This window comes from Pimephales promelas, chromosome 19, assembly GCF_988280905.1.
Source record: "Pimephales promelas chromosome 19, fPimPro1.hap1.1, whole genome shotgun sequence".
NCBI lineage: Eukaryota > Metazoa > Chordata > Actinopteri > Cypriniformes > Leuciscidae > Pimephales > Pimephales promelas.
In genome coordinates, this window is record NC_142787.1 from 22,234,065 (window position 1) to 22,251,688 (window position 17,624).

Genomic DNA, 17,624 nt, shown 5'->3' on the forward strand with positions numbered 1-17,624 from the left:
AATTGTTATTTTTTCCCTGCATGCACTTGTAACAATAAAAATGGTCGAAAAAAACTAAGGGATAGGAAAAAGCGACCAGAGTGTCCACATTTCGAACTTCCAAAAGTTTATGGTTAATGGGACTGCGGGATGAAACATCATGTATGAGGAATGGAAATAACAAAAAAAAAAAAACATTTTTCAACTGAAATTAAACACCTGCCTTCTGAGAAGATAAATATATAAATTCAGACACTTAATGCGCTGGAACACATATCAAAAAGTTGTTATTGTAGCCTGATGAAAAATGTCTGTAAAAGCCTAGTAGTATGCCATTAAATCACTAACACACCCTCTGACCTGGACTGGCGTCTTGGCCCACCATACCAAGTCTCAGGATGAAGGGGTCACTGGATTCAGGATGGCATTTTGGCCACCTGCCCACTTTAAGATATTTTTTCCTTTTCCTTCTTTATGAGACTATTGGTTGCTTTTGAGCAGAGCCTGATTTATGACATGGCCGAGGCTCTTTGAAGCAAAACTGCCGCGCTGACATTTCCTGTTTCAGGTGTGAGGTTTGAAGGACTAAACTATTCCACCTGGAAGGAATGGAATACGCCACTCTTCTCACGAACACAAGATGCAGGGCAGCCAGAGGACAGCAGTCCGCCAGTGCAGAGGCCTCACCTGCTAGTATCTGTAATCTTACTCGACTTTCAGCCTCTGACATTTAAGCGATGTGTTGGTAGGTATGGTATCGTGTGTTCAGTGCACTCACCAGCGATGTTGACAGAGGAGATGAAAGCAGCCAGTACGGCCAGGGTTTCAGCCGTGCTGCCAGGGAGATATCCACCACCCATGAGGGAGAGGCCACCAACAGCAGTCAAACCTAAAAACACACAGCATCCATGTTATTTTTTTACAAACAAACAATTAAAAAGATGATTTAAACTGGAATATACTGAATATTTTTCAACAAAAAAAAAATTAAACAAATATTAAAAAAATAACACATTTTCTTAATGTAAAAGTATTTAAATTAGTTAATTGTTTTTTAATAAAAATGTAGTTCTTTAAAAAAAACGGCAGACCGATATTATCGGCCGATATTAGGCATTTTCCAAACTATCGGTATCGGCAGGTATAATGGCCGATAAATGAATATTTCAAAAATAAAATAAAAACGGACGAAACACCAGTGTTGTAGTCGAGACCACCCTACTCGACACCGAGACCAGAGAGTCGAGTCAAGACCGAGTCCATAGAGAGTCGAGTCCGAGACCAGAGACGGTCGAGTCCGAGTCGAGACCGAGACCAGTGAGGGTTGATTACCTAATTTACTTTTATTTACTTAGAGAATCCTTTTTTTTTTTTTTTTTTTTACTGAATTTACTTAGAGTTTAAAAAATATGATCAGTTTAGGGTAAAAAGGCCACATAGTAGGTGGTGTTAAAAGTAATTTTATTACAATTTGTCATGCGCAGTTGCGTACTAGAAAAATCACCAATCACTGGGCGTGTCAATCAATTTAAAGAAATATTTTATTAACATACATTAATAATCATGAAAAATATTTTTAATTGAACTCGAGTGGACTCTGGAATAATTCCGAGTCCTAAAAAAAAAATGTTCGAGTACGAGTCAATTCCGAGTCCAAATGGACACGAGTCCATGACAAGACCAAGACCATTAAAATATGGTCTCGAGACCGAGACCGAGTCCGAGTACGACAACACTGCGAAACACGCTTGAACCATCTCATGAGTGTTGGAGTTGTATAGTTTGTCCACCAGAGGGCACTCTACACCGTTCCTGTTGGCAACACTCGTTGAGTTGGTCACGATACATACATTGCAATACAATTAAAAGAACATCCCCATCAGTTCACTTAACTCAAATAAGCATGACAAAATTTGTGACTATCATGTCCAGTTTCAAATAAATAAAATATCAGAATACATCACAAATATTAAATGGCTATGAGGCAATTGAGAGATCTTTGAAGGCATATATGCCGACTAATTATGGACAATTTGCCAGATTTAAATGGAATTTGCCTTGGTTTCCAGATTTGCGTCTAAATTGTGACCATTTCAAGTGAGAAAAACAAGACAACTGTCCCAGCCATTCGCCCCGTCCACTGAAGTCTTACATCATACACTTGACACTAGCACAGCACTCAAAACAAGCCGTTTGAAACTCACTTTGACCGGGAATTAACGAGGACAACACTGGCATCCCAGAGGGAAATCAGATAACCATCACCTCTTTAATCGTTTTCAAATGCTTCCACAGCATTAAATCGACTGACTAAACCTGAGGTGGCCCTGTTGGTTAGCGCTATCTTAAGTCAATGAAGTGTGTAACTGTTGGTAAGCATTTCCTCTCACTTAGTAATTCTAAAGTAACAATTGATCACAGACCAGCTTGCAGGACAAGAGCACGCTACCACAACATTGCAGGAAACCCAACAGACAATTTGTAAACCTACACAGGCACGAACCGCCACACACGCACCCAGACATTCAGAGGTCTGGATATCTGTAAAAAAAACTCTTGCTCTTGTTCTGATGGCTGGATAATATTTCCGACTTTCTGTGATCACGGAGGATAAAGCGATGAGGTATTTGGAAAGAAGGGTTGTATTAGGCAAATGACACATCCATTAAGTCACATCAGCCAAATGGACCCAAAACCAATATCTAGTAGACATTTGTCCATAAAGATTCCTTGGATCAGGCGATGTTCAAACAGTCATATCAAGAGACGTGGAGTCATTCTGATTCACCAGTTTCAGGTAGATTAAAGAACGAGAGAGGAACTTTACTCCACCGGGAGCAAAAGAGTAACTTTATGCTTCTGGAAAAGTTCTCCCACACTTTCAATGAGAATGAGAAATTCCACATTAGTGGCTTAACGTCTCGGTCACTTTTGTCAAACCTTCATTACTTTGGCACTGAAATAAGCAAATTCCAACTCGCTCACGTTTCCAGACTTGTGAAAGACTGTCCAATAAGTGTCAAATATGTCCCACCTAATATGTAAATAAGACAAAGAAAAGCAAGAGACTGTTTCTACAAGACTAATAAGCTAATTCACAGGAAGTGTGGAGCAGGTCGAGGGAAACTAATTGCTTCAGATGATTCCCCACAATCTCGATGTGAAGTTTATAGCTTTCTTGATACAAATGAGTCTTTCATGCAGACCACCAAGGACTTGTTAAAAACAATGAAACGTTTCCTGGTTTCTCAGCCTGCTGCTGAGAGAAATGAATAAAAGCTTAACGAAGCACAGAAGTATCCTTGATCTGCCTGGCTGATGATTAAGTCTAGACTCACAAAGAGCCGAATTAGGGTGGGCTATGCCGGTCCATGACAGACACTAACTCAAGGGTAGAGAAAAAAATAAATTAGGTGACGTTCTGCCCATTAAAGCAAGTAGGTAATTCACACCCACTTGAGAGCCCTCTGTAGCTAAAGGGCAAACTTGGATGAGGAAAATGGTACACTTTGATGACCTGTGCATGAGAGAAATTTCAAGTTTTAACTTTTCACAAACAGCTATACATTTACAGGGCTTGACATTGACTTTTTGTCTCACCAGCCATTGAGGCTAGTGGTTTTCCAAAGTTTTCATTTTCACAGGCCACATGATGTACAACATCGGATAGAGGCATTGCGTAAGCTTCGAACAAATAGGGCTGGGCAACAAACTCAAGCTCCTCTTCACTTATGTTAAAATCCTCCAACATTTCTTTTTAAAATTCTCCTTTTAGACTTTAACGCGTTTTTCGTTTAGCTCTATCCTCTGTGCTTTCGAGTAACATATGATGTTATAGTTTCTCTTGATATCAGCATGTTCCCAGGTGTTTTTTTTAAAGGGACCAGATGCCACTGATGAGTCCTGCTGACTTAAACATTCAATATGAGTCTCTGTACATGAACATGGTAAGGTGAAAAATCAAACACCTTGGAGATGACAGGTATGTTGCCTACTATGTTTTAGGAATGGCACAGAGGTGTGTGACTGACCAAGTCTCTGTCTTTTGACCTGAGAGCCCCTAATAGGTCCATTCTCAGGTGTGAAACACTCAATATTAATGGGTGGTTAACGCCTCTTAAATAAATCTTTTTTTAAACAAAACTCGTCTTACAAATTAAAAAAAAAAAAAAAAATTCATATAAATATATATTTATTTATTTATAGATCATTTCAGGTGTTAATTGTTTTTTTTTTTCAAATACACAAAGAAGCATGTCAATGGGGAAAACATTTCAATTAGCAATTAACAAGCTAATTATATATTAAAAGATGTATACATTATTTTCTAACTTACCAGAAATGGCATTTGTGACAGACATAAGTGGGGAGTGAAGAGCAGGACTGACGCCCCATACAGTGTGGTATCCCACAATTCCTGCCAGGCCAAAGGTTGTAACTATCTGAGTGAAAGCAGCATTGGGAGCTACCAGCCCAAGACCGATCGTCGATGCCAGACCTAAGAAAAAAAAAAGACGTAAAACATTTTTCAGTAAGGATGTAAGTTTGTCATTTTGAATGTTGCCAGCAATGTGTCCTGCTTATATCCCATAATCCTCAAAACAGCAATATTGCTGTGGGTCATGTACACGTGACTAATATTTTAAAGACTTGCTGTTGGACTTAATATTGAAACTTAACACACAATTTATTTTCAACTTTAGTAATGAGTTTGTAATTTGCTTTAAGCATTCATAATTTCATAAAGAAATAGATAAATACATTAATAAAATAACAGTGGTATAAGCTTTTGTGTAGTTATATATAAAATAACAGTGGTATAAGCTTTTGTGTAGTTATAAGAAAAAATAACATTTCTATATAATACTATTAGTTATATTATTTTTACACAAATATTGACTGTCATTAAGGTATAGCCAACTCAGACCAGCCATTGGCCATGCGGGTAAGAAACCTTTTGCCTACAACAGACATAAACAGCAGGATGGCTGTATATGTCTGAGAAAAAAAAAAAAAACACCATTTTATCATCCTAATTTCCTGGCATTCAGAGGCATCCTAGAAGGTGCTAAGGTGATGTGGAAAATAAAACAGCTTGTGCCGCAATTAGATGACCAATCACTATTTCAAAAGGAAGTGATCTTGGCCTTCCGAGCAAGACAGGATTCCCTGTACCTAGACTAATACAGATACAGCAAACCATGAAAGGGCAGGAAGATCTCATTTGCATGTTTGTTTATCAGTCGGTGTTTATTTACGTGCAAGTTTTTGTGGCTTGTCTGAGTGAGGAAGGAAGCGCTTTGATGTGAAGCCAACATTGCCTCTCCTCACACGAGTGTTCCTCGGGGGTCTGCAACCAATAGAATTCATTTGTGCGCTGCTTGGTTTAGCAGGGCTTTGGAGTCTAATCACATCTTGGTACAAAAGCGGGCAAACAGGCGAGCAGCTACTTTTGGAATTTCTGAGCAATGCAGATTGCTTAAGTAGATAAAAAAAGAAAATAAAAATTGGATTAATCTCAAAGGCTATAAAGTGGGGGCGTTTGAAATGTACATGACAGCCTTATTAACATAGTTCAGTGTCAGAGACCACCAATGCAGAGGTCTCTTCCTCTTAAAATGCATAGGGAGCCGCTTTCATATTAACCCCGGGGGACCCGCAGAGATCCGGTGGGAAAAGGGAGGGTAAAGAGGGAAGCCGGACTGTGATATACCTCCGGTGTAAAGCCCAGCTGTGTTGAGGGTGGCTCTGAAGGGTGTAATGGCAGATGCCTTCTCCTTCTCCAGCTCCTGGACACCCTTTGGTTTTGTAGGCGCTGCCACTGGGATGTTGTTAGGTTGTGGTGCAGGGAAAAGCACTTCTCCATCCTGCAGACAGACAGAGTGAAAGCCAGTATTAAAATAACACTATCACTCAACTCCTTGAAAGTTAAATGAGCCCCAGAGTGATATTGAGTCTCTGCTCACATCCTTGAAATCATTTGAGTTCAGTGGTCAGATTAGATTAAATAAAACAGCGTCTTGTTCTGACCAAATGTTGTGTTTGTTAAATCAGTCACGGAGAGTGAATGCAGAGAATCAACTGCTTATTTAATAAACGCTTTTTTCACCAATATTATGGGATAACAAAATAACCCATTACATTACCTTACCAAAATACAAAATTAATGATATTATTATTGTTTTAACAATTTACAATAGGGTTCCATTAGTAAGTAAATGCATTAACTTACATGAACAAAGATTCATTTAATTAATTATTATTATTTATTTTTTTAAATGTCTTGCTCATTGTGAAATATTAAGGTTAATACAACTGTCCATTGTTAGTTCACATTTGCTCATGTACATTAAATAATATTCACAGATACAACTTTTGATTTTAATAAAGTATTAGTAACTGTTTAAATTAACATCTAAAATTTTAAATGCTTTGAAAGTATTTTTTCATTGTAATATGTTAACTAATGATAAAGGAATAGTCCACCCAAAAATGTTGCTTTTATTTGAAAGAAACGTTCAACCACAAATAAAGGGTTTATCTTTCCTCCTGTAGCTAAAAACTTTGTAGAAGAAAAAAGGTTTACCTTCATAACTATTGAACCTCGGATGACGTGGTCCATTGTGCCATAATCGAAGTCGTTTTTGACATCAAAGTAAAAAACTTCCTTGTCTGGGCTGATGGCACGGAGGAGTTTGATGATGTTGTTAGAGTACAACGTGCTGGCCTGAGTCGGGAGTCGACTGGGAATATCAGTATAGCCAACGTGGATCACACCCTATAGGAAAGTACACAAGCATATTTCATGAAAGAAGTTAATCTTGTCGACCTCCAACTTTTAAATGGTTTAAGAAAAATCAGTTTAATCAGTCCCAATTCGCATACTATCCGTCCTAAATAGTATTCGAAAATAGAATTAGTACGTTCCAAAGCGTAGCATGTTGAAATGAGTTTTCCAAAGAGACCCGGATGATCTACTATATCCGGACAGAATTCAAAATGCAGATCGATGCACACTCTAACCATAGACAGTAAAAGAAAGACTCTAACGGGTGATATTACCCATAACCCATGGCACGTTGGACGAGGATTCGGTTAGAACTACAAACACGAGTGAAAAGTGTTAAAAAAAACTACAGACATGGAGGACGCACAAGTCCGGCGGTGGTGTAGAACCATTTTAAGTGATAAGTATCTAACCTGACGGTTATTTATTTATTCAATGTTGTCTACATTATTATATTGCATCTGCAGCAGCATTGTGAACTATTGTAAAGATACGTTTATAGCCATTAACTTTTAAATGCATCATTACATTCAAATTGCAAACACATGAGCAGAGTCTCCACATGAAAGACCCACGACTGGCAGATGAACGTGCTACAACTCTCCGAAATGGTAAGAAATTATATTAGATCGAATGGAGGATTTTAACTGTGACGTGATGATTGACACGCCACAGAGCTGACCGTTAAAGATGACGAAGTAGTGTCCCAAAGCTTGCCTACCCCTTTGCTACACACTCAAAAGTATGTACTTTTTCTTCACAAAAAGAGTACATACTTTTAGGGCGTAGTATAAGTGGGCGAATTGAGACACAGCCATTGTCTCAAAAGTATGAGTAGACTCTGAGTCAATTTAATGAATCGTTTTTCCCAATGAGTCATTTTCCTTTTCGTACTTGTGAATTGGCCGTGCCCACTCATTGCGTTCGCAGACAGAAGGGTACACTTGAAAATATGACGACAACAAGACGCTGTGTTCTGAAGAATCAGTGGCTAGAGTTTATATTTACAAGTATACTACACAAGTATACACCTCGTGCTGTGTTCGCGTCATTTTAATGACGATTGCTTTACAAACATAAATGCTTTCAAGTGTGGATTCGCGAGCCGTTTAATACTTAATGAAGGTTGAGTACCAATTTTATTTGAATCAGCTTACTCCGAACGAATCCCAACCTGTAAGTATTATTAATTATTGTTGCTTTTATGTGTTTTGTAGGATTCTCAATAAATATTTGTGCGTGTTGTGCAAGATGCGCTCAACGCAGCTTCTAGGTCTCCAATGTCATTTTTTTTTAAATATGTGAAATGTATGTTGTTGTTACTGCAGTTATAAGAGCAAAGAATAGATCAATATCTTGTAGTACTGCAGTGCTTTATCAATATGTTTATGCATTGGGCTATTGTAAACAATAACTGATTGGGTCATCTGACCAATCACCACAGATCAGCGTCACGCAAAGGAGGGGTTTGGAAAAATGAGTCGTTGAACGAATCATTTGGGAGGTAAAAATAAATTAATGCATATAAGACAAAAGTGTTTGCATGTAAAACTGTTGTTGGGGACTCCCAAAACAATATCAGGTACTTTTTAACTGCCCTAATAGGTTGCCTTTAAAATATTGGTAATTCTAGCCTCGCGCTCATAGTTTTGATTAGAATACATCACATTAGGTCGGCCAGTCGCATACGGTCCAGCTGCAGAAGTTCAGATATTTCAATGGATCCAAAGCTCAAATCGGATCCGAAATTTCCGCATACGCATATGATAGGAAATGATCGACTTCCAGTCCAACGGCTGCCGTTTGTCGTGTGCAGTGGAAAGGCGGCTTTACTGACTCCAAATGGTAGTTTACCTGAACCTTCCCGACCAAACCATTGAAGCTCATGTAAGCTGCAGTTGTAGTGTACTCACTTTGTGAACAGACAGTTCTCCAGGTACCGTGGTCTCGATGTTTCCCCCAGCCTCTGCGGCCAGATCCACCACCACTGAACCATCTTTCATGGTCTCCACCATTTCCTTAGTAATCAGCACAGGGGCCTTCCGACCTGCATAATAGTTTCAGCACAGTGAGACTAGTAAACCAAAACCATGACTGATATGCATTTAATAAGACTCCTCTGATGTGCCTTTTATCCGTGCAACCTAATATACTGATAAGCTGCTATGCGGCTTGTTGGTTTTAAAAGAAAAACGCTATTCAGATAAAAGTGGAACAGATTGCATGCGTTTAACCAATCGGAGCGTGCTAAAAACAGCCAGGTATGCAGTTTGTTTAGGAATTAAGTTCTAAAAGTCCAACCGGTGGCTCCATAGCTTCAGGGATGGAAATAAAATAACATTGGAGTGACACCAGGAGTGTGCATGAGCATGCAGAAGTCACAGGAACTGACTTCGAGTGCCAGCGGTACTGAAAAAGAAACACCGAGTGGAAAGACCACTCTCTGCCAACCTAAAGCAAGAGCGACCCAAAGCAACTCTTATGACACTTTGTAAACATTTTCTGTTATGGGCATGGCCTGTTTTTTATTAGCTTTCAGTCATGGAGATTAGGACAACACTTGCTTCAAATGAACACAAAGCACATCTGAAGTTGTTCAGAATTGTTCTGTACTGTACATAATTAGCTTTGCTGGTTAACCCGTTTCTCTTTTCAAATGCCAATGATAGTCATATGAGTATTACCTTAACGATAAGGAGTTAAAAAGTTAAAAGAACAGTTCATACAGAAACTTAAAATTGACATTATTTACTCAACCTCATGTCGTTCAAATAAGTATGTCATTATTTTTTCCATGAACCGTAAAAAAAAAGAAGAAATTTAAGACACGTTTCCCCCATAAAGTCATCGTGACCAGGGACGGAAAGCTCTAAAATGGACAAGAAAGCACTTTAAATACACACCATAAAAGTAGTGGTAGTAATAGCAGTCCAAAAGATGTGCACCCTGTATTCCAAATTTCTTAAACATAATAGACTAAAAGGAAGTCATTATGCAATGATATCCTTTTACTCCTTTTACTATGATGCAGGTTGGACATCGACCCATTACATCAAGATTGGGTCGATGATTTGGCCAAGATTGTTTAATTTATGAGCCACAGTACAATGAAGGAAATGTGTAAATAATGGCTTAAAATGTAATTAAAACCTTTCATACAGCTTCAGAAGACTTCTAACAAATCAAATATAATCATATAGACTATTTTATGGTGCTTTTTGGGCCTTCGGAGCCAAAGTAGACAGCCTGTGAGCACTATGACACAAATAATCTATTATGCATGGAAAAATCTGTATGAAGATTTATGGATTTCACAGAAAAGAATAACAGCAACAGTGTTTGTAGTGACATAAGGTTGAGTAAATAAAGAGAAAATCAATTTCTGGATGAACTATTACTTTTAAAGTCAAATGATGGAGAAATAAGAACATGAGCAAACAAGATCACTCATTATGTGCAAGAGTGCATGCCATAGAGGGCATGTGATGGAAAAAGGGGAGATGGAAAGGGAGTAAATGTTGCAGGTGTGCATACCGGGGATAAGCGCGGTAGTGATGATGATGTCAACATCCAAACACTGCTTGGCAAACAGCTTCATCTCTGCCTCGATGAACTCCTTGGACATCTCTTTAGCGTAACCGCCCTGGCCTTCTCCTGACTCCTTCACATCCACCACCTCTAAAGGTTCGGCACCCAGGGACTTAAATTGCTCCAGTGCAGCCGCTCTGAAAGACAAGGACAAGACTCCATGACTAAAACAACACTGCCACCAAGAGGACACTTGCTGAAACTGAACTTGACTGATTCCAAGTTCCAAGTCACCATGATATAGAAATATTTTTAATGGAATACTGCAGTCTTAAATGACTTATTCATGCACATCTTTTTTTTAATTCATGTGCCCCAAGTAATCTTTTAAGGGTTAGTTCACCCAAAAATGTCTGAATTAAAATTGTGTCATTAATTATTCACTTTCAAACCCTTAAGATTTTCGTACTCCTTCGGAACACAAATAAAAGATCTTTTTGATTAAATCTGAGAGCTTCATATGCCTCCATTGACAGTTACGCAACTAGCACTTTGAGACATCAAAAAGTTCATAAAGAGATTGTAAAACTAATCCTTATGAATAGTCCAAATTTTCTGAAGAGACACGGTCAGTTTATGTTGTGAACAGATTGAATTTAGGCTTTTATTCATATTTCAACATTGATCAATGAACAAACAGAAGCTCTGACGCGCGAGAACAAACCTCATTGGTACTTGCGGGAGCTCAAATGTGCTTTATCAAAAAGATCTTAATTAGTGTTCCAAAGATGAACGAAAGTCTTACGGGTTTGGAACAACATGAGGGTGACCATTAATCATAACATGCCAGCTAAAGTTTTTTATTAGGCATGTCCGGGTATCCGGGTTTGGGACTCAAAAAACTGGATTAGGACATCCCTAGTTTACAGAAAGGATATAAATTCTTCTACCGTGGCTCAACTATATGTTTATCAAGCGACGAGAATACTTTTTGTGCAAAAAAACAAACAAAAATAACGAGTTTATTTGACTATTCCTTTTCTTCCTTGTAGGCCAGAAACGAGACTTCCTTAGATTTCCACGACGCATGCGCGAGAACTGAACTGAAGTAGTGTAAGGAGATCGCAATTCTCGCGCATGCGTCGTGGAAATCTAAGGAAGTCTCGTTCTGGCCTACAAGGAAGAAAAGGAATAGTCGAATAAACTCGTTATTTTTGTTTGTTTTTTCGCACAAAAAGTATTCTCGTCGCTTGATAAACATATAGTTGAGCCACGGTAGTCACTTGGGATATTTAAACATTTTCTTCATTGACTTTCTGGGCCATCAAGAGGCAGTCCCTTAGGAGCCAATGTGGTAGTTATACAGCTCTCAAATTTAATCAAAAATATCTTTATTTGTGTTCCGAAGACAAACGAAGGTCTTACGGGGTTGGTACAGCATGGGGGTGAGTAATTAATGATTTAATTTTCCTTTTTGGGTGAACTAACCCTTTAATGTGTAGTGGAGATGTCAGTAAAACTATTATTATAGCACCACCTAGTGTTTGATTGACTGCATACTTGATTTCATGCAAGACAAAAATAAAACATTTGATCAAAAATACTGTAATATTGTCAAATACAATTAACTTAAAGATTTCCATTTTTAAAACAATTAATTTATCTGATGGTAAAGCTACATTTTCAGCATCATTACTCTACAGTCTTCAGTGTCACACGCTCCTTCAGAAATCATTCTACTATGTTGATTTTGCTGATATTTTGGAAAGTTTTTAATTTTTTTATTTTTTCAGGATTCTTTGATAAATGTATAGTAAAAAAAAAAAAAACAGAATTTGAACTAGAAATCTTTTGAAACTGTTAATTTCATGGATACTTGCCAAATAAAATTATACATTATCAAAATTTAATTTTAGGACTTTTTACCTGGTGTCAAATCCCCTGACAATGGCACCCATAGCACGGGCAGAGCCAGCAGCAGCCAAGCCAGCCACTCCACCACCAATGATCAACACCTGCCAATCAGAACAGCCTTATAGTAAAATTCAAATTCTGAAATTAACAGAAAAATCTAATTTGGGAAAGTATGACCAGTGCACATATCTTCATCCAAGAACTAATGTGAGAAATGTACAGCAATGAATCAAGCAAACTCAAAATAAGCACTGATACAGTGGCTGAGGGAGCTCAACGCGCTGCAACTAAAGCAAACAAATACTAACAGAAAAAAAAAAAAACCTTAAAAAATTTGTACCCTACATTACCTACCATTTCTTATGAAACTATTCCTAAGGAAAATTTTAACTTAACTTGAAACAATTTGTACAGCGCAACTGAAGAAAGATAAATCTTGCCTTCATGTTCTTCATCTTTTTTATTTATTTTAGTTTTACATGTTGTATATTGTATACAAGGTGTATGTATTAAAAATTTAATCTCAGTATGTTTTGCAAAAATAAATAAATACATAAAATATAATTTTAAACTGCAAGTACCAGCACGTCCCAGCCGGGTTCGTCAAATATTTGGTTCCTTTGGAAACACTTCCGATGTGGTCTGTGTTATTTTCAGCGTGTTCCTGTATTTGTGTTGTGAACTTTTGCAGCATGTTTCTGTATTTGGGTGGTGTTGTGTATTAGTGTGTTTTTTCTATTTGCGTTTTTTTTTTTTATATGCATTTTCATCAGTTGCAGCATGTTGAGCTCTCTTGGCTACCGTACACTCAGGACGTGTGTGCGGTTATGCCAGCACATACCTTAGCAGGTGGAACCTTCCCCGCGGCTGTGATCTGACCAGTGAAGAAACGCCCAAAGTTGTTGGCTGCCAAGACCACTGCTTTATAACTGCGGAAAAAAAACAAAAAAACACAAAAGTCATGGCCACTGATGAAGCAGAAATCAAGACATTTTAAAAAAGGCAAGACACTGCAGGTGAACAGGGTAAACCTCGCCATACATCATCCGTTAATTTAGACAAATTTTGCATTACCCGAGTTTCCTGCCATGTTATATAACTCTATAGAAATGCTAATACTAATTAAATGCACTGATTTGCATACATTTTCAGAGCAGAAATCTTGACATTGTATAAAGCCTTGTTTTTTGATATATTAGGATTTTATTTTTAGGAATAAGATTAAATATAATAGAAAATATATAGGAATAAAACTACATAGTATGATGTTTGTAAATGCTACTGAAGTGGAGATTTAAGGCTCAGTGCTTGTCTTTTTTTGTAATATTTTTGCCATTTGTATGCACATTTAGTAAACAGGAAAACAAAGGGTGGAGAGAGGAAAACAAAACTGTCAAAAGGACCTCGGGCCAGGAATCGACAACAGGTCACCGGAGGTGCAGTTGCACTATTTTTCGCGCACACAGCCCCTGAGGCTATTGGCGCCAACAGTATGATTATACAACACAATAAATACAAAAACGGCATAAAACGAAAAATATCAATTACTGAAATTAAAACAATCATGCAAGTACAAAATGCTGTCTAGTTTTCTGCATTTTTCGTTTTAGATGGCCTTACCCAGCAATGTTGGCCATGGAGCTGAGGGCATCATAACCCTGAGCAATAGTAACTCGGGGCACCTGGTCCATGGCCAGGACGGTGGTTTTGCGCTTGGACAACAAGTCCATCAGCTCAGGGTTCTGAGCGGGATAGATGAAACTGACGAGGGTGGATCCTTCACTCATGAGGCTGGCCTCATGAACTCCTAGAGCAGGGTTTAAAATCGGGGCACGCACCTGTGACGAAAAGGTGGAGAGAATGAAGCCTTGTTTATACTCACCACGTCTGCATGAGCGCGAAAGTGCACATGGCAAAAATGACACCAGTCTAGTGGTGTGCATTGAGTACACAAGACCTCATTTTTTGTGCCTTTATTTTTTTTGTAGGTTTGCGAGCGCATGGTCTTCCGAATATGCACAACTTTGAGGCCAGATAGTCTGCACTCTGAACCAGCACCCAGTTTACTGTTGTCCAAATTAATTGCTTACATTTACTAAATGAGCCATCAATAGCAGAAATAAGCCTTTCTAATAAAGATAGGTCCACTTTTACTCAAACAGTCCATGTAATGAAAACGTTTAATGAAATTATAAAATATTTAAGAGAATGTTGTTTAATTTACTTCTATACAAATATTCTCATATCCATATTTTGTTCTAATGTAAATGAAGTGCACTAAAAACAAACATCACGTGTGCCCTCAAAATTGACCCATCAAACCCAATAAGAGTTTATATTTAAAGAAACGTTAGTGTCCCCAACAGAGATAAATAGTTCAAATAGGACAATAATACGATCAGAGATTGTTCAATGAGCATTTTGGTAGATTTTAATACAACAAGAGTAGTTTTGTTTTATTGAAATTGTTGTTAAGCTGACTTTTGCGTGAATAAAAACATATGAAAAGCACAAAAAATAGGCACACAAAACAAGACAACACAGTTCAGTTGCTTTGGAGTTTGCAGCACGACTTTTGACAGCCCCTTCTAACAGGTGACGGTCCTGCCACTACTCCCGAGTTATTTTACTACTCTGCTTCCAGATGGTTTAGAGAACAATTACTCCATCGCCTCCTGTCGTTTCAAAGAATAGCACAACAGCAAGCGCGTCAAGTATAAATGCATCCTCCCTTTGGAGATGTGCGAATGCAGTCAGAGGAAGCTCGAGGTGCGGAGACAAGCGAAATAATAAACAAAGATTGAATGTTAATGAAGACTTGGTTAAGTGAAGGTAAGATTAATAAATCTGACGGTACCTTAAGCAAAACATCAGATGAAAAGACATCTTTGACATCCTTGATGGTGGCTCCTGCCTTCATATACATGTCATCGGAGAACTTGGCAGATTCCCCAGCACCGGACTCCACCACCACATTAAAGCCCTGCTTGATGAGAGCTTCCACTCCGGCTGGAGAGATGGCCACTCGACGCTCATTCTGAAAGATTTCCTTGGGAATGCCGACAGTCAGCTGTTTGTATGGAATGCCTGCGGGAAATAACAGAATGACAGAATCAAGCAGAGCCTGGAGAGGAACATGAGATGTGCATATCAAATGCAAATGTCCAACAGGAGGGAGGAGCTTTACATTGTATTTCTAATGTAATTATGCAAAAATACTCATTTTTTTATTATTAAAAGTACAGTAATAATTATCATTATATTACTTTGTACTAGAAAAAACAATAACATTATAATACAAAGTAAATGTTTATAATATATAAAGTTATATAAAATAAAATTGCTTTTACTATTATTAGTTGTATTCTTACGGAAGAGGATTAGGGCCAGGCAATAATAAAAAAATAAAACCATCTGGAGATTAAAGTCATTATAATGCATTAAACTTGTTAAATTTCGAGAAAAAAGTTGAAATACAATCTTGAGAATAAACTCATTAAATATCGAGAACAAAGTCGTTGTGTTTCGAGAAAAAAAAATTGTTAAATTTTTTGGGTTTTTTTTCGAAATACAATGACTTTATTCTCTAAATGTAATGAGTTTGTTCTCATGATTGTATTTCGACTTTTTCCCGAGATTTAACAAGTTTAATCTCGCATTATAATTACTTTAATCTCGAGATGTTTTTTTTTATTATTATAGCCAGGCCTTAATCCTCTTCTATTTAAATTAAATTAAATTTAAATTGTTTTACATGAAAATCTATTTTTTTTATTTAGAATACATTTAATAATAAAATAATTATAAAAAACATTTTATATAACTTAAAATACTATAAAAATATTTACATTGTATTAACATATTAACAAAAATATATTATACACCAAACTAAACTACTAAAATATAACATTTGAAAATGTGTTTTCTTATTTTAAAAATACAACTTTAAATCTACCAATATTGTCTCAAATCTACCAATACTGTGGTCCTGTGAATTTTAAAATATTCTCTTTTTTCAGCTACATGAAATTTATGAGTAAAACCTTAATTTACAGTTTTAGAGAACCCAACATCATAGAAACAAAGTAAAGTGTGAACAACTGATCCCACCTTACCCCCATAGCCAATATAATCTCTCAAGATAATTTCTAACCCATCAGGCTCTCTGTTTTTAAGTCATAGACAGGTCAAAGAGTAAAGCTGTACAATAAAGATAAGCACCATGTACAGAAGCAGACTTACAACTGGTATAGGAGTTTATCAAGAGTGGTAAAAAGAAAAACCTTCGAGACCTTTGTGTTGGACTAGAGGTCCATGCAGTCTCTGTGACTTGTGGTTTTACAGCTACATGCATTTTTACAGTAAGGCGAAACCTTGTGACTTTGCAACAGCTCCATGTCTGCAGTCATATTTTCACAAATAAAACTGAGAATTTCAAGCTGTAAAACAGAGCATAGCTGTGTTTTGGCAAGCATAATAAAGTAAATCAAGTTGATTTTTTATGCACAGCTTCATTTTATGAGTTTTGGTCCGTAAACGTTGTGCAAACAACATGTGGTCTACACAGGCTGAATATGCGTCAAGAAGTCATCCAAGTCCTGTCCTGCTACTACTAGCAGAAGGTCGCTTGTGGAAAATTCCATCACAGGCATGATCTATAGATAACAACAACATAATCTCATGTGAATCACAGACCTGAGCTGTCTAGAGGTGGTTAAATTGGGCCACAGACAGCAAAGACAACTCAAACGGTATTTGGACACCTCAGCCATATGTATAATCAATGAATGTCACTGCAATAGATAAATAACAAACCAAGTGAGATTTATTATTGGTGTAAACAAAACCTCCTTGGATAACTTAAGCCCCAAGTAATTTTCATCATCAGGAGGGTCCACATACACCCCATGTTGTGTCTGCGAAGATGGTGCACGCACAACAGTGCATGTGCTAGTGACTTGAGTGTTTGAAAACAAGCCAACTAGATAGTGAGCAGTGAGCACACACATCCAAAGGAGGACACTTTGAAAGTCTTGCGCGTGTGTAAGAGAGTGAAATGCAGAAAATAAAGTGCACCCGCACCTTTAAAGCAGCTCTGCTTTTATACATATTCAAGGGCAATTCACTTTTTGTTGTTGTTGTTGAGAATAGGTGACTGTTTTGTGACATGAGCATAATGCCAGTGCCAAATCTGACCAATATGGATCATTATATATACTTAACACAGATCATAAAACTACACTACCATCCAGTTTGGTGACCGCAAGAAAAAAAAAAACTTAAGATGCATTAAACTGGTCAGTAAGTGAGAGTAAAGATAGAAAAAATATTTCTATTTTTAAATAAATTCAGTTTTTTGAACATTGATAGTAAGCAATGTTTAAGCAGCAAATCAGAATGGTTTCTGAAGGATCAT

At 37.5% G+C, this 17,624-nt stretch overlaps 1 protein-coding gene across 1 annotated transcript in view; it reads right to left on the reverse strand.

Moving 5' to 3' along the window:
* Positions 1 to 17,624, reverse strand: part of nnt (nicotinamide nucleotide transhydrogenase) — a 40,782-nt gene that overhangs the window by 20,050 nt on the left and 3,108 nt on the right. Inside the window, exons 3-12 of the mRNA XM_039688019.2 lie at positions 15,066 to 15,295; positions 13,829 to 14,046; positions 13,050 to 13,137; positions 12,221 to 12,309; positions 10,301 to 10,491; positions 8,680 to 8,813; positions 6,566 to 6,757; positions 5,693 to 5,846; positions 4,316 to 4,477; positions 758 to 868 (exon numbers count right to left, since the gene is read on the reverse strand). Of these exons, the coding sequence (XP_039543953.2) occupies positions 758 to 868; positions 4,316 to 4,477; positions 5,693 to 5,846; positions 6,566 to 6,757; positions 8,680 to 8,813; positions 10,301 to 10,491; positions 12,221 to 12,309; positions 13,050 to 13,137; positions 13,829 to 14,046; positions 15,066 to 15,295 (1,569 nt within the window). The remainder of the gene's footprint in view (positions 1 to 757; positions 869 to 4,315; positions 4,478 to 5,692; positions 5,847 to 6,565; positions 6,758 to 8,679; positions 8,814 to 10,300; positions 10,492 to 12,220; positions 12,310 to 13,049; positions 13,138 to 13,828; positions 14,047 to 15,065; positions 15,296 to 17,624) is intronic.